Below are 23132 nucleotides of genomic sequence, written 5' to 3' on the forward strand. Positions count from 1 at the left end.
AACAACTCCCTCATACAGCTATGACCCATTAAGTATCTTGCCAATTATATGCAATAATCAAAGGGTATCAGAGCACTTTCATCTATTTATTTTTGGGGGCATGACCATCTTCACATGCATAAATGATGCAGCATAATAATGTGAAAAATGTACATAAACAAGACATGGAAACTAGGACTTCTGTATGTAATAAAGACGAAACTCGACGTTTAAGTTGTAGCCAAGAACTTTACCAGCTATTTAACGCCTTGCATACAACATATTTAAGCAGGAGGGAGATCAGAGCAGAGGAATGTCGTTTCAAAACAGTCAATGGGGAAAGATTAACGCACGAACTAAGCAGCTATAAGTTTGAAAGATGAAGTAAATAATCACAACCCAGGCACCTTCTCTTTGTGCAATGTTTAATTCATGCGAGTAATAACAAAGGGTGAAGGTGATGATGGTCGTACTTAGACCAAGCTTAGGCACTGGCTTTAGTCTTCTTTTGATTGTTGATTCATGACTCAGCTTTACTGTTTTAAAAAGAGTTTGATTCCACATCTTGATCGCACGTGAGACTAACCTCAACAATTACCACTTTCAATACCTGGAAAAAGGCCGTGCACGTGAGGTAGGACTTGATCACAAGGGATGCAGAATATAAACTATACAAGTAACATCAAACTGGCTCAGCCACTCAATGCCAGTAATTAAAACCCAATTTTCCTGACACAGGAGCAAAGTGGCTGTGAGTCACTCACACGTGAAAGAAAGAAAAGGGTAGGTCAAAGAGATCCCCTCGTGCGGCTCACACGCTGACCCACTCTCTGTTTTGTTCTTCCACAGTTTCCCCTCCGCTTTAACGCCCACTGCCTCTTAACCATTATATCTCTGCTGCATCTTTGACCTTTGACCACCCAATTTAATTTTAAGAAAAATTAAAAAAAAAAAAGAGAAATATTTTTGTCAGTTGAAAGACACCCTTGCTTTCGGCTTTCCAAGCCAGGCCATTGGATCCCCTGCACGTGAGGTTTGGCCTTTTCATGGCACGTGGGGATGCTCATTTGGACCATTAATCCCCCTTTGTTTCTTTCATAATTTTTTTCATTATAAGTACTTTCTTTGTCTTTGGGGTTTACATAATATAGATTTGATTATTAGAGAGTGCACGTGAATTCTTCCCAATTTTCAATTGGTCGGTTCTGATGATTAAGCCACTGTTATCAACCGAAAGTTTACTGATTTCATATGAAATTTTCCTATTATATTTTTCATAGATAAAACATATGGTTTCTTTTTCGTTTTTCATTCATCTCCTTTATTTCTTTAGTAAAGTAAATAAATATTGCTGCTTGATTTAATAATAGCCACCTTTTCTACTTCAAACGTAATTGGAAGACATCGTTAAGTAACTTAAGTTTCCCTTTTTTGAAGAAAATTGTTGTTTCAAGAAGAAATTAGATACTGTTAGTTTTACAGATATTAATAATTTTAAAGTCAAAAAGCTTTTTTTGGATATTATGCCTTTGAATTAATATATCGCAAATGCAAAGGGAGGATAAAATGTTATTTCACAAAGTTGTTTGTGATTTAGGTGAATTGCAAATTATGCTTAAATTTGGAAATAGTATATATCAGAAAATATACATTTTATATATGGTTAGCTTTTCTTGTTGAATGAAACTATATAAAATTAGCATGCATGTTGGAATTTTTGTTTGTTTCTCTAAATGGCAAAAAATATAGAGATGGAACTGAAATACATATAAATTTTAATTATAAACCAACTCTAATACCCTAAAACATGGGGGCAAAAGCAAATCATCTATTTTGTCTATGTTATTGTTTTGGCTAACATATGATGGATGGGGATGGGGAGGTTGAGTTGGTTTCTCACAATTTGATAATGTCTCCTTTTCAAAATTTTAAATAAAGTATTTCTTACTTATGTCAACATCTCACATTTCTCCTAATTTTTCCTTACATTATCCTTATCCCTTTTTACGTCTTTTTTACTTCTTTCAAATGTATAAAATAATACGAACATGATTGGTAGTTTCGCACAAATATGTGTGTATTTAAAGAGTAATGCAGATTTTAATTGATCAAGATTTTGGTGGTTAAGTAGATAAAAAAAAACTCCACTTAAGATTTTTTCTACGTTTTTTTAAGTATAATGATTGAAAAAGTTCTTAAATTATTTTAAAAAATTTAATAAGTTTTTATCTTTCAAATTCTTGAGAAAACACTTTTTTTAAAAAACAAGTTGCAGAACAAGTGATTTCTTGTGAAAAAGAGAAATTAAGCACGCAAATCAGATTGAGATAAGAGAAAAAGAAAATCAATACAATAATTTTTACAGAGATACAGATTTCTTGTCTACGTTTTTTTTCTTAAATTCATTAAAGAGTTTTAAATCCACTATTGAAATTAAGTTGTATACAATGCTTTTTATGAAACAAGTATATTCTTACAATACAATAATCAAGAACAACCACTCTATCTTTTACTTTGACTAATCAATTAAATATTATTTTTTTTAATTGGTTAAGGTATAATCACTTAAGAGAATATAATAAATGAAATAAATACAGTTAGAATGCCTCTTAAAAGCTAAGTAGCAGATTAAGTACAATGTTTAGTGTGAAAGAAAATAGGAAATAAAAGCTTAATAAATAATACAATAAAAGACTTAAATACTAGGAAAAGAGAACAAGAAGTATTGAATGATTTGAGCTAAATTTCTTCCAACCTTCATAAATGTGGTGGGAGCTTATAAGTATAGTTGTTGAAGCTTCCAAGATTTGAAGGTGCATTAAATGTGAAAATAGTTGTTTTGTACTTTATTTCAGCTCTAACTGTCACTGTCTATTAATAGATTTTACAATTTATCGATAGATTGCTTTCAATAAGGTACAAAGTCGCATCTGTCTATCGATAGATACAAGTATCTATTATTTATCAATAGATACCAGTCAAGATCTCATAAAGTGCCTTCGAGTAGCTATTTATTAATAGATGCGTGACATCTAATGCTTAGAGTCTTTGAGATCCAAATACTTAAAATAACTAACTATCGATAAATGATCTTCATCTATCCTTAGATAAAAAACATCTATTAATAGATTGAAGGCAGATTCTCAATTAAAGGAGCTTTTTTCTTGTTTTCAATTAAATACTATATCTTTCATTTAAACTTTTTCAAGTACCATTTAGACTTATTTAAACATTTAAAAAATAATTTGGATCACTTATTTGTCGAATCAAACTTAAAATCAAACAAAACCTTAAATCTAACATCATTAACGATTGATTAATATCTAGACTTTCAAAATTTGTATCAACTTTATATATGTTGACTTCAATTATTCTTTAATTTCCTCTCTAAATCTTTTCAACTTCGTTTCCATTACATACTACTTTTGAGATTTCTTTATTCACCACATGGCATTCCTCTACTTATAGTCCTAGCAAATTAAACAAGTCATTCTAAATGGAGGGACTGACATGTTTGATTGACAACATAATTTGATTGAGTTTAAGCTCCAAGGAATAATTTAATAATCTTGAAATTCTAGGAAGACAATAATTATTTGGATAATTTTAGGATTAATTGTAATTTATCTCAATTAATGTATACATAGTACATCGTGAAATAGAAATTTGAATCTTACTCTTTAAGCTGAGGAATTATGCACTAATTAATAAATCAAATATTCGAATACACACATGACATACATGGTTGCCACGTATAAATAATATTAAAAAAATGATTTCTGAATTTGAACGGGTGGGTGGAATTTTAAGACTCAAATGTTAAATGCATCTTACATTCAAATATAACTTTTTTTTATATCAAGTAAAATCATGCTTTTTATTATCTGTAAAGATAAATTTTTTGTTCATACTTATTAAAAAAAGATTTGTTTACTCTTGTTTCTAAATATATTTTTTGTTTTTTGCTTTCAAACTTAATTAAAAAATAAACAAAAACATTATTAATCAGCAGCTTGACTAACTTAAAAATTTTAGATTATATGATAAGCATGAACTAAATGAAATATTATCTTTTATTGTAATAATTTTTAATTAAAGGAATTGAATATATTCAATTTATTGAATATTTAAAACTTTAGGATTTAATGTAAAATGTTCTTTAATAACACAATGAGCTTATATAATGCGTGTTAAGCATAAAATGTCGAGCGGCATGAGGGGAACAAACATGCGGGAACAAAAAAATGTAGGGAGGCTATAAGCCTAGCGCCCGCACAACTTTTACACAGCTTCTTTACCAGAAGAAAACAAGCAGCTTTTGCGGAGCTCTATTTTGTCATGGGTTTTTCCTAAATTTAGCATAGGGCTTAAGTGCAACCTCATAGGTCTGAACCTTTCTTTGTTGTTGATTGTTGCGAGCTCAGATTCTTGTCTAACTTAATCTATCAGACCCTCTTGCTCTTTGTTGCTTCTTCTCACTCTTTTACAAGGGAAAAAATAATTCGTATTATATGCTATTTGTTTCGAATATATAGTTACTAGTTTTGTTTCTTGGTTTATTAAATTTGGGATTAGCATTATGTTAAGCTAACACTAGCTATGCAGCGGTTGCAGTCTAAATCAATTTGAGCTTTCTAGAGAAGATTAAACAAGTAATCAACCCTACTCCTGTTTTTTGGCAAATTTTGTGTATTTTATTTACCAAATAAAAATAAGAAAAAAAGCCTGGCACTTTTGCATAGTGACATGGCAAGCTATGATTGATGAGTAGCCAGAAGACTGGGAGGTTGATCAAATTGAAAATTGAAGGGCTTAAGAGGAATTGGCAAAATAGTTAGCAAACCCCAAGATTTGCTCTTGGATGGAGCTTAAAGGCACAACAAGCTAGGTCACCTCAAAATTAGTAAAATGAATCCAGAATTAATTTAAGGGACATTGAGTCTCTTAACTAGTGCTTAATGAGTTGGTGTTTGTCTGTCAATTGTTTGTGTTAGAAAAAAACCACATTATTGTTAAAGCCACATAGTTGATCCTGATTAGTGGAGTAGTTGGGTTGAATGTTGCCATGTCTGAATCCCCAAAACCCGGGTGTCCTCGTACAGGTTTGTGTTTTTAGCTTTATTCATAAGGTTCAGTGATTGCTGCAATATTGCAAGGTAATAGCACCGGCCAATGCACATACCCTAAAAACTCTGCCTCCAATTATTGCCTCAGATCAGGTGAAATCATTTACTATTGCTAAATTTAAATGGTTTTTTTTTCTACTAATTAGTTGATATTACTAATTATATAATACAATATAGATGTACATAAATCAAAAGAATTTATTTTCCAAATTTGAACTTGTAATTTTAAGTTTTGATGAAATAATTTTATTTTTACGTGAATATGTATCATTGATTTTAAGTACATTTAATTGTTACACAGGAAACTACAAATCCGAGTGATATTTGTGTGATTTATCTATAAAAGACTTGTTTTTAAAAATATTAATCAATAATGATGGAAAATTAACCCCTTGTTCTAACAGCTCCTCCACAGAAAATGAGAAAGGCAAATCAAAACAAGGGCTGAAGTCAACATTTGCAAGAGAACATAATTTGAATGTGATTGGATCCTCCTCATAGGGTATCCTCGGTCCTCACAAAGATTTCTCCATTTACAAGGATGGTACATCTAGACTTCCAAAGAAAACAGAGTGCAACTTGGCTGGGAGAGATACATGGGGCGAATCTTTATTTTCATTCTAATTAACTACATCTTGTTTCTTTCTATGATTTCAATTCATGGCTTCGTATACATCTCAATGTACTCCCCCAAATTCATGATAAGCTCAAAATTGAAAAATATTCTTACAGTTAATATTTCCTTGTGCTTTTATTTAAGAAATTAAATATAATTATTGTGTTTGCACTTATTTAATTTCATGTGAAATAATTTCTACCAAATCTGAAATGTGTGCAAAATTAGCTAAAATATAGTACTATAGATATTGGGGCTCCATGCAGCTTAAAGGCATATCAGAGATCTCTTTTCAGATTCTATACATATACACACTCACGTTACCGTCCTGTGCAGTACCTAGTTACTTAGCTTTGAAGTCATACCGGGGATGACAATAAATTTTGGAAGAATGTGTTATGCAAAAACAACATTTACCCAGAAAAATATGTCATCTTTCCAAGAAAAGGTGTGTATTTAATACTAGTAATTTAAGGGCTGTTATTTTTATTTTTATTTGTTTTGGTTTTTCAACTACGTGACGGACTTCTTAAGATGAGACCTATCCTTACAAGTTGCTTAAGGTTTTACCAATGCTATAATTGTAAAGAATTACGCTCAATTAAGGTGACTCGGTAAAGCAATAATAGTGATTACTGCAAATATGAACTATTTCAAACACTGTTATTTTATCATTGACTCAATTGTAAATTAGAGCTACAGTTAATCATATCATAAAATCTTTAAATTACTATGCTTTTTGTTTAATTCAAATTCCCAACAAAAGAGAGATTAGCGCCAACCCATTTCACCAACCAAGAGCGGATGAGCATGAGAATCACAGAAAAATTAACTGAGGGATAGCAAAAAAATAGAGAAAATTATGAAAAATAACCTTTTTTGATAATAATATTTTAAAAATAACCATCAAAATAAATTTAATTATTTTTAATCATATTTAGCCATGACTTGATAAAAATATCCTTAAAACTATTTCAAATAAATTAAACCATTCATCACAATTTTTCTCTATTTATACTTCTGATTTCTCTCTCACCGTCTCATTCTCTCTAATTTTATCGATTTCTCTCTTTTGTATTCGTCTACTATGCTCTCAATTTCTCTCCTCCACGCTTTCAGATTTTTCTTTCCAGCACTTTGAAGACACAAAACGATGATTTTGATGTACTTGAGTGGATGGCTATTTGGAGAATTTGATTTTTATGTATTTTGGATAAAACTAAAAAATCAAAATGATGACAGATGTTTGAAATAACTTTTAATTGGATCAATTCGAGATCTAGATACCAATAAACTCAAAATTTTAAAATTTATAAACCTAAGTTTTCAAATAAAATTTTTTTCGATTTTTAGTCAAAATAAGTGTTTTGGATAAAAAAATTTGTATTTTGATTTATAAAAACATATTGGAAATACTTTAATCGGTGTCAAATTATCAAAAAAATAAAAAAAAATAAAGAGAGTTGAAAGGATTTGAAGTTTTAGTTTGTAAGTAATAATAATAAATTAGGTATTATAGTGTAACAAAATATTTTTGAATATGGCGTATAACAATAATATTTTTTCAACATGATGTGTAATAATAGTATTTTTTTGTAACATGGCACGTAACAACCTTTTCTAACCATGGTGTATAATATATTTTTATACATGATATGTAACAATGATATTTTTTTTAACATAGCGTGTAACATATTGTTGTACATAGTGTGTAACAACTAAACCATGACGTATCTCATATTTTTATACATGACGTGTAACAACCTAACCATGACGTGTAACATATTTCTGTACATAGCGTGTAACAACCTAACCAAAACGTGTCATATGTCTTTGTACATGGAGTGTAACATGTTTTTATACATAGTGTGTAATTTCATTAAGAGTAGTTTTGTCTAACTTGACTAAAATTAGTTAAAATTATAAAAAAAAATTTATTTTTAAAAATATCTTATTTTTAAGAGTTATTTTTAAAAAAATTTTAAAAAAATATATGCTAAAAGGCAGCTCCTTCAAGAAGAGCTTAGTTAGTTTAGCAATAAGGAGCTCTTAAGCCAAGGAGATAGAACAATTGTTTAAAGGGGTGGTCTAGAATGGGAGACATGGAAACAGCACCCACGTTCTCGTCATATCTTACTTCATTATCTTTTATCTTTCTCTCTTTTCTCCCTCATATATATAATAAGCCACCAATTGACAAAACGTTGTGTACCTCTCCAAGGCATAAATATATACCCTTCCCTTTCCTGTGAACCTCCATAAATACTCTTATCGCCATACCCCCACCCCTCTCCCTCTCTCTTCTGTTAACTCCACTGTCTTGAGAAGAACTGCTCGAGGAGGGCTCTATTCTTTCAAGTGTTTATGGTGATAATGGTTTGTCTTCATTCCCTTCCTCTCCATTAAATCTTTTATTGGTTCTTTTTTCGTTTATTGAATTCATGGTTAATTTGGGATTCTTTTCCTTTCATGTTGCTTTAGGGAATTCAAAAGCCTGCATGGTTGGAAGCCCTTTATTCTCAGAAATTCTTCGTGGGGTGTTCTTACCATGAAACTGCAAAGAAGAATGAAAAGAACGTGTATTGCTTGGATTGTTGCATTAGTATCTGCCCTCATTGCATACCCTCACATCGTTTTCACAGGCTTCTTCAGGTTCGTCGGTACGTATATCATGATGTTGTCAGATTGGAAGATCTCCAAAAGCTTATAGATTGCTCTAATGTTCAGGTTAGTTATTTCTTCAAAAGGAAAAAAATGAAGTTCAATTTTGGATTCTTCACCGCAGTTTCTTTCTTAAGTACAATTCAGTTCATATTTGCTAACCGATGACCTTAATTTGATTAGGCCTATACTATTAACAGTGCTAAAGTGGTGTTCATCAAGAAGAGACCTCAAAACAGGCAATTCAAAGGGGCCGGGAACTATTGTACTTCCTGTGACAGAAGTCTCCAAGAACCTTTTATTCATTGCTCTCTGGGGTGCAAGGTATAATATATATTCACTTGAATTTTGACTTGTTAAATTACCTTAAAGTTCTAAATCATGATCAGCAATCAAATGATTCAAACCCCGCCTTAAATTGTGGGCTTAAAAATTTGAATTATTACCAGGTGGATTTTGTGCTGAAACACTACAAAGACCTCTCTGCATTCTTAAGGAAATGCAACACTTTAACTCTGAGCCCTGATTTCCTGATTCCGCAAGACATGGGAGAGGATGAAATGACAAACGAGACACCGCATTCAACAATTGTAGACAGCGATGAGCCGATGAGCTGGTCTTCAGGGTCATCAGGGTCAGAGAACATAAGCATGGCATACAGTAGTGATCAGATTGTGAGGAAGAAGAGAAGTGGGCTATATTTGTGTGGGAGATCAGCTAATAAGGTTTCTGATGAGGACATGGCAACAAGCATGAGTAGAAGAAAAGGCATTCCCCACAGATCTCCTCTATGTTAGCTAAACAAAACGTAAAACAAATTACAAATTTTTTACTTCTACTTCTACTACTAGTTTAATTGTGACATTTTTGACTGAATCAGTAATTTTAAAATGCTTTAAGCTCTCTCTCTCTCTCAAATTAATTTAGTCACTTGGTCGGGGGGTTTTGTCTTAATGGCATCACGTGATTCCCAATTCCAAGTTAAGTGTTTGCACAATTTTTTTTATTTTTTTATTTCTCATTACCCTATGATTAATTATTTATTCAAGCCTTGGATTGGAGGACCTCATTGAGTCATTGTTCTATTCTTTAATCTCCCCCCACATATATAGTATATTTTTATGCTCAAAAATCGAAACAATACTAATATGGTGGATGTGAAGGGCATTTTTAAATCTTATAAGCAAAACGAAAGTTCTCAATCAATATATAATACTAGATTCACAAATCCAAAATTTATCGAAAAGAAGCATCCCTTTAATATTTTGATACATTTAAGACTTAGACTGCAGAAGTAGATAAAAATGATATATTTGCATGAATTTATAATTCATTAAAGATTTTCGTCATTTGATTATGTGCATTGAAAAAAAGCTCATAGGCATTAATTTTAAATTTTTACATATTATGAAACTGGATTTCAATAATTCATCTACGTTTGTATACGAATATAATTCTTAAGACATTGAAGTTTTTATTTTAATTTTTATAAATTTTTTACATATTTCTCATTAAAGTTTATTATATAAAATAATAACAATAATCAAATATTAATAATCCTAATTAAGGTTAATTTTTTTTTAAAAAAATGTGTAAGGTACTAATTAATTCCAGAATCCAAGGCTAAGAGCTCGATGGAAGGGAAGGCAATGAGTATGGTTACATCAAGTTGACGACAAAATTAAAATCTTTGTCAGCCTCTCATCTCTCATGATGGAAGAGTAAAGGGTTTTAATATATTCACCATTCCATAACTACTACAGACAACATTGTCTCTCCTCGAAGAGAGCGAGAGAGAGAGAGTTTAAACTTTCAAATTTTTGACCAGTCAAACCCTACCACGCTTAGCAAGCTTTTAAAATTAGAAAAGCCTCTGTAAACAAGTACTTGTAGTAATGCAAGTTATTTACTTACATTAGTAGGGACCATTGCAGTCCTTTCCAAGTGAATAAAAAAAAATCATTCAACTGAAGAAATCAAATACTATATTCTATTTTATTAAATAAATTAATAGAATATCTATACATTCATTAGTCGGCTCCTTGGGCTTTTGATTTGATGGCCCTGTCTTGTTCTATGGGAGGAAATTCTAAGCAATAGGCCTTACATCCTAGTAGCTAGTTTATTTCCAAAAGTGGTAGGTGCTCTGCTTACATGCATGAACAAGGCCCACTGTCTCAAAGTGTTGCTGGCACTGCCTTAGGCATAGGCTTTGTCAGAAGCTGCAATTTTCTTCAGGCTGTGTTTTATCATATGTAGGCAAGAAAATCAAGGCACTGACATTATGCCCCGTTGGAAGACGAATTCCCTCCAAGTGTTGGTTTGAACCCATCGGTCAAGTCCTTTGAAAGTTTGGGAGAGGAGCTGCACTCTTGCCTATTAGCTTCTACCACATCATTATATGTTTTTTAATTGATATTAAATTAAACAATACAAAATAATTCTCTCATCTCATCTGTCAAGACGAGTTAATCAAGGTTCAAAATTGCTATATTAGTGAATTTATATTCAACAAAGAAAGAGTAGAGTTCAAAGATGTCAATAGCTTATCTCTCAAATCTCAATTAATTGAAATTTTGAACATCAAATTTGTGACCCTTATGATTAGCCTTTGAATAAAAAAGATTATATTCTTGTCCTCATGATTAATTAGCTGACTAACCAATTTCAGAGCACTATCTCCTCTTTATCTACTTTTAAATAGGTCACTCTCTTAGCTCAACTTCAACTCAACACACTTTGAATACATCATGCGTTGGGCTTTGGTGACATAACCACAAGCTAGTCTCAACAGCTGAAACCCATTAAACAAAACCTAAAACAACAGTTAACTAGACATTGCTGAAATGCAGACCAATGAAACTTAGAATCCAAACAAATAAATTTGTTTTAAATATACAGTTCTGCAATTCTGTTGGATTCCATAGGCCTGGGATGCCAGCTTCAACTTAAAAAAATCTCTGAGTGCTGTTACTGCTGTATATTGGAAAATGAACACATCCTTTCCAGAAATGAATTTGAGGTACCATAGGGCAAGGAAAAAGAAAACGAAATAACCATGATGGAATTATACCCGATATGTATCTTATTATTCCTCTCTTGTAAGAGATCGAAATCTAATTCGTGGGATACCCTACCAAATCACATCAATTATTAAAGGTAAAACCTGCCGACAAAGCCCATTTCCTCTTTAGAATCAGCAAGGGGGCCAAGCCACCATTCTTTCAGTAATGGACACCAATCTTTTCAGCTCTCTTCCTTATTGGGCACCATGCAATGTATTTTTAACTCTTCTGCTTGTCTTTTTTTCACCTTTTTTCGTCTTCCTTTTTAGAATTATTTCTTTACATCCCAATCTTAGATTCTTAGTGGGATGATGCAACGATTCATTATTCATTCATTATCAATGAAGTGGAGAGGCTAGGGATCCCCTATCAAGGAAGATCCAATTCTCAAGTATCTAGCCAGAGGCTGACAATGATTGAAATGTATTCTACTCTGTGAAAATAGTTCTATGAGAATTTTTCATATAAATTTGTCATATAAAAAATATCAATGCCCAATGGAATATCACCTTTGAAAAAAAAAAGAATATGTTCTGAGGAATATCTAGAGGCCCAATCATCTAATTCAAAATCTATAGAATATGGATAAAGAAAAAGCAAGCAACAAAATGAAAATTCTCCATAAACGTTTTAGGTCATTACATTTAAGGAAAGTGCAACAAGTTCTATGTCATTGTGTCACAGGGTCATTACCCTCTTTCCCATAAACGCACTTATAGGAATGTACAGCACACCCGCTTATAAGGAATCTAAGACCTCTCGTTCTTATCCAATGTGAGATAGAGTCACCCTTTCTGACACTCTCTCCCACCCAATTTCAGTAATGCCCTCATTGCCGTCGGTCATCCTACCTATCCCGATCCGTTGAGGCGCTTGGTGTGAGTCGGATGAGGTTCGGTTTACTCTGATACTACTTGTCAGGGGGTCATTACCCTCTCTTTAGTAAACACGCTTATAGGAGTGTGCAGCACACCCGCTTATAAGGAGTCCAGGACCTCTCATTTCTGTCGGATGTGAAATAGAGTCACCTTTTGTGACAATTGGACCATGATTGTGTGCTAAGCCCTACCAATTCTTGTAAACAATAAATAGTGAACTACTCTTATCAAATACAGAATAAGTTATTATAATAAATATTGGCAAATTAATATATGCCGTCTTTCAAACTGTATGTAGAATCAATGCACATGTTTGCTTAGCTGAAGTGATTAGATACGAATAACATATAATTGCAACAACCTCTCTAATCATAATTTTTTCTATTATATTTTAGTCATAAAATCAACGGCTATAGTTTTGTTCCTGTGGTTCATTCTCCCTACGGTTTGGTATAATGTGGATGGACGACCATACAATATGATTGAAATATCTATGATATGAGTATCGCTTAATCCCCATTCTGAACCTTCAAATATTTATATTGGTAAGTGAAAACGAAATTGATAATTTTGCCTGGCTTAAAAGTTCAACGCGCGTTGAGCGAACACCATGCTTCCAGGCTACGTTTATTAAGATCTTTTAAATAATATCATCACCTACTCCAATCAAAACCTCAAATTAAGCTTCTTGGATGATTGCTACTCCATTAATTATATTCTCTTCCCAAAAGTTTACTTGGAATGTTCAAGACTTGAAACTATATATAAAACCCTTTGCAGCGTTTCCAGCTAACACTGACAGGCATATTGCATGTTTATAAACTACACAGCCATGTGTATGATTCCATGAATATTGTTCAAGAAAACAAAAGTAAACAACATGTTTTGGTGCATGCCACATATAGCAAGATAAAACCCAGTGATGAAACAAGGTCAACATTAGCTGGTGCTTGCTTTTCATTGATTTTCGGATTTAGTTGTCAAACTTGAAGCTTAATGTTCATGTGGTTAGGTTGTCCCTTCCCCAATTAAACGCCTTATAGCTCGTGGCAGCAGAGATGGGGTTTACCAAACATTTTGCGTCTTAAGCTTGATTTTTCCATTTTCATCAGCCCTGAACTGAAGCTGCCAGTATTTTTTTTTTTGGTTGGTATAATGGGGGTTTAAAGGTCCAAATTACGCAACCAAAGGAATTTGATTCTACCTACACCAGATAAATCAGGGGGAAAAACATGAATCTTGTTTCCTTTTATTTACAATTTTTTTAGATATATTAACCTTGTTAATTTTATCATATTCTTTGATTAAACAGCCACTAAAAATAGGAATCTGAGCCTACCCTGGTGTGCCCCTGATGGGAATATTGATTGCATTTGCATATACTTTTTTGGTACGTTAATTGGTTTTCCGTGGCTTTGGTACATTGTTTTGGTTATTGTATAAATTTTGCTAATATCTTCGACTATATGATCTTGTCATAGTCAAGTTTCAAGTTAGAGATAAGTCGATCAAAGCTACAACAACCACATGGCATCAGAACAAACGTCAATTTCATTTTTCTTTTTAGCTTTCCTGATCTAATAAAGATTGAATTAAACCCAACCATTTCTAATTTTCTTTAAAAGAAATGATCCTTGCAGCCCTGTCTGTTTAAGATCTCTAATTTTGTAAGAGTCTTCAATGTTGCAACCCTTTTGACTAAAGATACTGAAACTTGATGAGTCGATGTGAATAAGAACAGAGAAAATACAGTTGTATATTAAAGGAAAGTTAATGCAAAAAAGTTTCAAGCTCACTAGACGTGGGAGGCAAAGCGTTGATGGTATATATGGCCCTGTAACTTGATGGAAGACATTTAACTTGTTTCGCTTTTGCAGGATAAGATATTCAAATGTTCAACCAACCATGGCCACCCATTTAGAGCTCTGCAGAATGAGAAGACAAAAGGCTCGTTTTTAGCATGCTAGCGCGATGGTCGATTAAAGGCCATGTGCTAGAGCTTGACTCTTTATCTGTTCGGAGTCAGTCCACATAACAAGATAGTTCATAGCATTTGTTTTATCCGTTTGGTGAAATATCTTTTCTTTTCCATTTTGGAACACCACAAAATTATTTATAATCCAAATGCAAGTACATTCCTCTTCATTTGGCTTATTTGAGAAAAATAAAATAAAATGTTAGTGTTGTTTTATTTGCTATTTTGAAGGGAATGATGTTGAAAATTTGACTTATAGGTAAAAAGGAAAGAGAAAGTAAGGGGCAGTCTTTTAACTCTTTTTTAAGAGTCATGATATAGCTATGCCCAATAGACAAAGATTGCCAACTCCACTCCTGAATTATGTTGTCTCTTGTGTAATGTGCCCTCCCTGATTATGATGAGAGAACGAGGTGTCCCGAAGAAAGTTGCAAAAAAATTATGATGTCTAAGAATTACCCCCCACAAGTGTAAAACAAATCATGTCAGCACTCCCATCATTGACAACCCAAACTTCGAACTCTCACGAGTCTAAACCCAATAAAAATCTTTTCTTAACAACTAGAATTAAAATGACCCAAAGCTGCATCAAAATGAGAAGGGAAGAGAATATGTGGCAAAATGGAGATGGGTTACACGTTTCAGAGTCACAATGATTGACAAATTTGAAAACAACAGGGAAAGCAAAATTTTATTTAGTTTATTCAAGTACTGGTGTCATATGGGACAGCTAAACACGTTTTCTTTGAAAGAGGAGAGCCCAGAATCTATGGTGCTCCATTTGATGGAAGGGAATAAAATAAAAAATGGGAACTGTGGGATGCATATCTCTGTGGGCTTATTTCCTTCCTTCGTTTGTTCATTTACAATTAAAAAAAAGGGGAGAATCAGCTCTCAACAACTGTCTGTTTTGTAATGTGTATGAACTCTCTGAAGCTTTACAAGTGTGGGAGTACACCCTGTTCGTATTTAAATTAAGATTTAAGAAAACGAGCATGCTTAAGAATGGAGATTGTTTTTATATTAAAGAAAAAGAGACTTGTAATGGCAGAATTAGCCTTTTTTGTAGTTTTCTTGCTAAAAGGAAAATACAAAATGTGGCGAACGTTACATTGCTAACTAGAGAGCAAAAAAGAAAATTTTCTATGAAAATGGGGTCACGCATTTTGTGGATGAAACTGAAACCAAGTCACAACAATCAAACGTGATACTAAACAAATCGTCTATTCTTTTACCTTATCATTCATGTGATTTTGATGATAATCTGTCTCTTTATTGATTTATTAACATATCTTTTTATTTTCCTTATTGCAATTTCAAAGACATTGAATGCTCGTTATATTGAGAAGATAAATGTCCACAAGATTAATGCAAAGTTAAAATGAATTTAATCAAGAAAAATAAAAGGCCTACACGTGTTTTATTGGGATTGAAGGTTTTATTGATTTTTGATTATCCAATGAAAAATAAGGGAAAATTGTTTTATTTTTATTTCCACAAGCTTATTATTTATTCACTCAATAAAAAAAACTTACATGAATTACATTCCAAATTTAAGGAATATCTATTTCTGTATATTGGTAAAGGGCAAATTAGTCACATTAAGATTTTACCAAGACAAGAATCAGATGTTCTTAAATGAAAGGAAAGCAAGACAACTACCTTTTTACCCACAAAAAGCAAATAAAGCTTCACCTAAACAAAAGTACCTTTAATTAACTTCTAAAATGGGAAAAATAAAAATAAGAAAAGGAAGTAGCATCCAATAAAAAAAAGTAAAAAAAAAATCTGGAAGGGCATTTTGGCCAGAAAATAAAAATACAGACAAAAAATAAAGGGACCCACCACCTTGTGATAAATTATTTTCCCAAACGTAAAGCGAGCAATGCTGCAGTAGATTTCAGCAACCTCTTAATATAGCGATTAACACTCTCTCTGTATTCCCCTCCCTCTCCCTCTTTCCAAAAAAAAAAAAAAAAAAATCCTGAGGAGGAAGAAGAGAGAACAGAAACAGAGCAAAGAAAACAACAGAAGTAAGAACAGAATGTTGTGTTACAGATCAAATCCATATGCATTGTTTCTTCTTTTCTTTTTCTCTTTGTTTCTATTCAGACATGAAGTAACGTCTGAAGCTTCAAATGTCAGAACCTTACACATCTCAGGTACTACCTTTTTTTTTTTGAAGGAAAGTTTTGGTTTTTATTTCTGGGGTTTTGTAGTTGTCACTGTTTGTTTCTTTTCTTTGATAGGGTATTCTAAAAGTTTTGTCTTCGGGGAGAGAGAGCACACTGAAATGTTGGCATGGAAGAAGATGGAAAGGAGGAACCTTGCAGAGGGAAGTGAAGGAGACAACTCGTCTTTGATTTTGGCTGGAGAGAGGACTCGTAGGAGGGACCCTCTTGATAATTCAAAGAAGTACACCGGTGGCTGGAATATCAGTAATGAACACTATTGGGCTGTCAGTTTCTTCTCTTCTCCGCCTTTTTATTTTCTTTTTTGGTTTTTAGTTGTTTTCACTTTTTATGGCATTTTGGTACCTTTTGAAAATTTATATATTTAGCCTGGAGTTATGGATTTTCTATGTTCTTTCTGGCTGCTTTTTTTGGTGTTTGGTTACTTCAAGGATTTTCTTTTCTTTTCTTTTTTTCTTGTGAAAGAAATGAGTGACGATTTTGTTGCTGTATACAGGCGTTGAATTTTCACAGTTTAGCTGATTTCTTATTTGTGTTATTATGATTTTTCTTGGAAGTTTAGTTTCTATAATTTTTTGTCTCTCTTTGTAATTGGTTTTGATGTTTGAGAAGAATTGTCTAGCCTATTTAGTCCTGTTATTCCTCTAAGTTGTTGCCCCATCTTTAATATAATTCTGTTGTCATTTTTTTGATAGTGTAATCTCTATTTAGAAATTTGTTTTTGAATTGAATTATCTTAGCAGTCACTTGCACTTTAACTTAAAACTCAGCTTGTTACTCTTTACTTTTTCAAGTATTCATATGTCTAACTTTCATAAAGTAGATTATTTATTTATTTAACATTTATTATGTTTTGACTATGGCTTATTATGCAGTCTGTGGGTTTTACGGCAGCTCCTTTCTTTGCCATTGCTGCAGTCTGGTTTGTGATATTTGCGCTATGCTTGTTCATCATATGTATCCGTCATTGTTGTTGTCGACTAGATAATTATGGCTACTCTCGGACAGCTTATGCACTATCTCTTATTCTCCTCATACTCTTCACCATTGCTGCAATGTAACTCTACTTCCTCCTTCCTCACTCTCGAAAAATTCAGGATATTTACTTTTTAATAGCCATTTATGAGTCACTGAATATTTAACTTCATATTACAGTGTCGGGTGTGTTGTGCTGTACACTGGTCAGGGAAAATTTCATGGCAGTACAACAAGCACACTGGACTATGCTGTTAATAAGGCAGATGTTACTGCTGAAAGCCTCAGGAATGTGTCAGATTATCTTTCTGCAGCTAAGAAAATTAGTGTGGATTCAGTTTTTCTGGCACCAGACGTCCAGAAAAGCATTGATGATATTGAAAAGAAGATTAACTCTTCTGCTACCACTCTTTCCACTCAAACAGGCGATAATAAAGACAAAATTCAAAATGGTTTGGACAGCATGTAAGCAGAAGCTTTTAGAATCTTGAAATTAGACTAATCTTGGAATGCTGATCACCAAACTGATCTCGCACTAAATGCTGCAGGAGATTGGCTCTTATAATTGTTGCTGCTGTGATGCTCTTTTTGGCATTTCTTGGATTCTGTAAGTCACATTGTTGTTCTAATCATTTATCCAAGATTCTAAGTAATTACATTATAATAATATTATCTAAATTTCATGCCATTATTGTGATGGTTGGCTGCAGTATTCTCCATTCTCGGATTGCAGTTTCTGGTGTACACGTAAGTGAAATATCATTAATGGATTTTTTGTTGAATGCTTCATAATAAATTATTTAACTCTTGAAGTGAATCAATGTTACTTAAGCGCACTTACCTTATCAAACACTTTTATAATTAATGAATGCAGGCTGGTGATCCTCGGGTGGATTCTTGTTGCAGGCACATTTATTTTGTGTGGAGTATTTCATCTCCTCCACAAGTATGTTCTGTTCATTATCCAACATTTCTCTGTTAAAGGACTTTTATATTTTTTTTTACCTTTCAACATCTTTAACAACTTCAACTGGCACCTTACTCAGTAATTTCATTTATGTTTCCTCATGTTAGGTTCTACTTTTATTCTTGGATGCTTGTTTACTGTTCAAATCAGTTGTCAACTTTTAGCCATATATTGCCTTTCTGAACATAAAATGCCCAGGGATGAGACCAACTCATGCACATATATGTGTCTTCAGTTGTTTAATCTAAATGACTTATAGGAAACCAATTAATTAAGTAGAAATAAACAGGTTGCTTTCTGGCTGAATTTTCTTCCTTGTAAAGCAGTTTTCTTTTGCATATCAACTTTTTAAGCCCTATTACTGGCATAACAATTATCACTTAAGTATTTAATACAGCATTATCTTGATTGTGGTCTAATTTATGTTGGGCACTTTCTTGAATCTCATATAATACCAGAGTCTTATATCTACTGAGTTAACACTGATAAGAAGTGCTAACAAACTTGCTAACTAAAGAAACCCATTTGCACCTTTTTTTGTGCTAGAAAGAATATTATGGTTTCTTGAGAGGATCAAAGGGAATGTAGAATTTGATAAATCTTTGCCTACTCTAGTCTATGCCAGACTAAATTTCTAGAGTTAAAATTTTAGGATCAAACTCCTTTCTATACAACTTATGGTTTAACTTTCTTCCCATCCCTGTTTACTTGATTACTTGCTCTTGGGTAAAATTTTAGGTTTGTTTCTCTGATGACTCATGTTGTTCTAGGTTTAGGGTAAAAGATAAGTTCTTCTTTTGTCTATGTTTTGTTTTTTTTTTCCGTTGTTAGGGCTCAGAGGTTCTCCTATTGTCAACCAACTATATACGATCGATAATGAATCTGTGGGAACAAATTAAAAGCACTGATAATTCGACATCATCTCTCTCGAAACAAAGTCACTTTCTTCATCTCTCTCTCTCTCTCTCCCTCTCTCTCTTTTCGATTTGCTCTTTCATACCTTAGTGCAGATGCATATCTTTGTTATGGTCCTCACATTGGCAAGTTTCTAAGACACTCTGATTAAAGAACATGTCAATAGTGATATACCTTAAGATTTAATTTTAGTTGGATGTCAGTGCTCAAGACTATTGTTATAATCATCTTTAATATGCTCTCTAAATTAAAATTGTCTTCCTTGCTTAACAGTGTAGTTGGAGATGCCTGCGTTGCAATGGATCAATGGGTTCAGAATCCCACTGCCCATACTGCATTAGATGACATTCTGCCCTGTGTGGACAATGCAACAGCCCAAGAGACCTTGTTGCGAACCAAGAATGTCACTTACCAACTTGTGAATGTCGTGAATGGTGTCCTCAATAATGTTGCAAACAAAAATTTTCCACCAGCATTGCCTTTATATTACAATCAATCTGGTCCGTTGGTGCCAGTTCTTTGCAACCCATTTAATTCTAATCTCACAAATCGGCAGTGTGCATCTGGCGAGGTGGACTTGTATAGATCCTCAGAGGTAATAACAATAGCCTTTTCAAATATAAGTTGAAATTGCTTGGCCATACATAATTAGGCATGCATCAGACGCACACATTCACACATTAATAATTGTACATGTCGGAATGAAACGCTTAAATAATGAATTTTGGCTCAATTACCATCAAGCATTAGCCAATTGCTCTCTCCTGGGTTCAATTGCCTTAGTCTCAGCCCAGGTCCAAATCAAACAGTCAATAACTTTCAGGTCATCCAGAGGGCTAAGAATTTCATCTCATAGACTGCAGTGAATAAATTAAATAAAAAAGTCTTGAAGGCCAATGGCTGTCCTAGGCAGATAGACTTACAAAGGCTAAATACTGCCATAATTGCATCAATCGCAAGTTAGTGCCTATTTGGTTCTTTTTTAACTCTATGATACTTTCTGGAATTTCCTCCCATTCAGATATATTGCCTCATTTTAAGTCTCACTCAAATATGCTGGTTGCAGTACTCTTTATAAAATGCTGTAGACTACAGACTGCAAGTTTTATCACTTAAGGTGTTTAGCTGTGGGTTTTGGCTTTGTTCGGAGGGTTAATAACATTTTTGCATAAGAGGCTTTAAAATCTTTTATTTTTGTTTTTATTTTCTTAGCTTGTCTCCAGGCTGCCTATCCAAAACCTTTCGTCATGGTATTTTTAGTTTCCCCTAAATGAATAGCAATAAATCAAAAGAAACTCTCATGACTCTGTATATTTTGTTTCAAACAGGTTTGGAGGAACTATACCTGTCAGGTTTCATCCTCTGGGATTTGTTCTACACCTGGGCGGCTGACCCCTCAAATTTACTCTCAGATGTTAGCTGCAGTGAATGTCAGTTATGCTTTGTATCGCTATGGTCCATTCCTTGTTAATCTGCAAGACTGCACTTTTGTGCGTGATACATTCACAGACATCAGTCATGAATATTGTCCTGGTCTGCGGCGCTATAGTCAATGGATCTACATTGGATTAGTAATTGTATCTGCTGCTGTGATGCTGTCATTGATCTTCTGGGTAATCTATGCAAGAGAGAGAAGACATCGTGTTTACACTAAACAGTACGATGCTAGATCAGAAGGCCTAGACAAGGGTCGATGAACTCCAAGCCTAATTAGCAGGTTGTTAATTTGCTTGTATATTTCGAGTATCATACATGGCAAAATTTTGTACATTGTGCTTGTTATCCTTCGGCTGGAATTTTGCCATGCACAAGGTAATTTAGTATTTTGGAAGCCTCTTCTAGAAGGAATGACTTTCGTATCCTCTTAGCATAATGCATCCCTCTCTCTTCTGAAGAACAGAAAATTATTCTATTTTATTAATGTAAAGCTGCAGTTTACAAACGATGGGGAAAACTCGATTCTAATCGTTCAGGGACTAATCAACCCCAAAAAAGTCAGAAACTTGTATCTCTAGGCTATTTAGTTTCTTCATTTTCTCTGTTATTGTAAAATTGGAAATGGGGTTCAAAGTGGCTGGGCTCTATGCTAAGGCCCAAAGAGACCCAGAATCGTAGTCGATTCCTCTCATGGAAAACATCGGCCACCTAATCCAAGAGGTAATAGGCTTCATCTGTAGACTATAAAGATTTTGGCAGAGTGTTGGGTGCCAGGTGAGAATTTTGATTGTAACAATTCAAGAATTACAAATAAGTGGATGTTTCCAACTATTGACAAGACAACCATCATTTGACCTTTTCATTGTATTCTTTATGAATCATCAAATCAAGTAATTAGCTACACCTAGATTTCCATCCTTGACCGACATAACCAATTTATAAGATGAAATAAATTAGGGAAGTAAAAGAAGTAACATTGGTTGTCTAGAAAAGGAAATAAAGCGGCAAGTAACGTTATGATATTCTTATCTAATGGACTAAACATTTAATGTCATTGCCATCAATCAGCATCCGTAAAAGAAAAAGCTTGATGAACTGCCATATCACTTTCTCCACACTCAACCCACTTGCAACTCTTTGAGTGAAAGTAAAATTGGGTTATTTTACAAGCTAATCCCCTAAGGAAAATATTATAAGTGGTGTAATTTTTAATTTATTACACTATTATATTTACTTGGACTAAATTGCTGACAAAAAAAAATTCCGACCCTTTTTTACAATCCTCTATCTGAATAGTCGGCATCATGGAGGCCCCTGACCAATTCCTACGAAATGATCACTCCATTCCATGGACAAATTTTCGTGACATTTTAACATTTTCCTTTTTAAATTGTGTGACAAGACCAAAGTTGTCTAGAAAAGTTGGTGTCGGGTCTTTATCAGTTTGATTAGGGTGCCTCCAATTTTGGATTTGAATGTGCCAATTATAGTACGTGTCAAGTTTTTGTGAGGTTATTAGACATGGCCGGTGGCCATGTTAGCTTCTTGCCAGGGCCAAATTCATGCAAGCTCTATCCTTCTTGCCGCCACAGAGCCGACCTCAAAGTTCAGCAAGAAAACCAAGTCGACTCAAATTTGCTCATCTTAATTTAAATCCAATCTTACAAATATTATATTGGCCATCTCAGGACAAGCAATAAAAAATAAAAAATCAATAATAATAATAATGCAAATTTTATGTAATTCAATCTTTTGTAAAATTACATTCTATATCAAATTAATTTAAGTCAGTTCTTTTTATTTAATTTTTATCACGAGATTATATTTTTAATTAAAAATATATATTTATTAAGTAAGAAAAATTATATTTACAAAAAATATTATCTTTTTCATTTGTGTAAGGTTCTTATTGCAGTAACTTTTTATCATAAAAGAGAGATAACTTATCTGAATTTTGTTTTTCTTATGAAAAATCATATGTTAATGAAGAATTGGATATATATATATATATATATATATATATATAATCATCCCCTTTTTGCTTAATTAAAATTCTTCATAATTGTTATAAGAGCTTATTTTAAGGAAAAGGTTATCCTTGAAGGATTCGATGAGATATCTTATCTTCTTTGAAAATATTAAAACAATGTCATTCTTGAGAGTAAGACTCCTGATCTGTCATACTATTCAGTCTGAAAGACTACAACACTTTCTTCCTGCAAAGGCCACTATTATTTTCCAGTTTGATTTTATGTAAAGATTCCAGGCAATTTGTAGGCTTCGGAACCAAATATGAAATATTAAATTGGAATTCTGCTTGGAAGGGCATGAATATGAAGATGAAAG

At 33.1% G+C, this 23132-nt stretch overlaps 2 protein-coding genes across 2 annotated transcripts; both read left to right on the top strand.

Moving 5' to 3' along the window:
* The first annotated feature begins 7956 nt into the window (after window positions 1-7956).
* Window positions 7957-9398, top strand: LOC110411463 (PLATZ transcription factor family protein). The gene is made up of 4 exons (XM_021421627.1): window positions 7957-8097; window positions 8203-8448; window positions 8566-8706; window positions 8832-9398. The coding sequence occupies exons 1-4, from the start codon at window positions 8086-8088 to the stop codon at window positions 9177-9179; spliced, it is 747 nt and encodes a 248-aa protein (XP_021277302.1). The 5' UTR covers window positions 7957-8085; the 3' UTR covers window positions 9180-9398.
* Window positions 9399-16186: 6788 nt separating this feature from the next.
* On the top strand, window positions 16187-21294 carry LOC110411490 (plasma membrane fusion protein). Its single transcript, XM_021421668.1, has 9 exons — window positions 16187-16462; window positions 16550-16758; window positions 17368-17549; window positions 17648-17932; window positions 18016-18074; window positions 18178-18214; window positions 18342-18413; window positions 19623-19944; window positions 20678-21294. Exons 1-9 carry the CDS (start codon window positions 16345-16347, stop codon window positions 21044-21046), a joined length of 1653 nt encoding a protein of 550 aa, XP_021277343.1. The 5' UTR covers window positions 16187-16344; the 3' UTR covers window positions 21047-21294.
* The last annotated feature ends 1838 nt before the right edge of the window (window positions 21295-23132 follow it).

Source organism: Theobroma umbraticum, unplaced genomic scaffold, assembly GCF_002168275.2.
Source record: "Theobroma umbraticum cultivar Fairchild unplaced genomic scaffold, ASM216827v3 scaffold_56.0, whole genome shotgun sequence".
Lineage (NCBI taxonomy): Eukaryota > Viridiplantae > Streptophyta > Magnoliopsida > Malvales > Malvaceae > Theobroma > Theobroma umbraticum.

Excerpts from the sequence above, each read along its gene's own strand:
- LOC110411463 (XM_021421627.1), top strand. Across the intron at positions 8,449-8,565 it reads TAGATTGCTCTAATGTTCAG|GCCTATACTATTAACAGTGC; the intron begins GTTAGTTATTTC and ends TAATTTGATTAG. Across the intron at positions 8,707-8,831 it reads ATTGCTCTCTGGGGTGCAAG|GTGGATTTTGTGCTGAAACA; the intron begins GTATAATATATA and ends AATTATTACCAG.
- LOC110411490 (XM_021421668.1), top strand. The coding sequence starts at position 16,345 with ATGTTGTGTTACAGATCAAATCCATATGCATTGTTTCTTCTTTTCTTT. Across the intron at positions 16,463-16,549 it reads CAGAACCTTACACATCTCAG|GGTATTCTAAAAGTTTTGTC; the intron begins GTACTACCTTTT and ends TTTCTTTGATAG. Across the intron at positions 18,075-18,177 it reads TTTGGCATTTCTTGGATTCT|TATTCTCCATTCTCGGATTG; the intron begins GTAAGTCACATT and ends GGTTGGCTGCAG.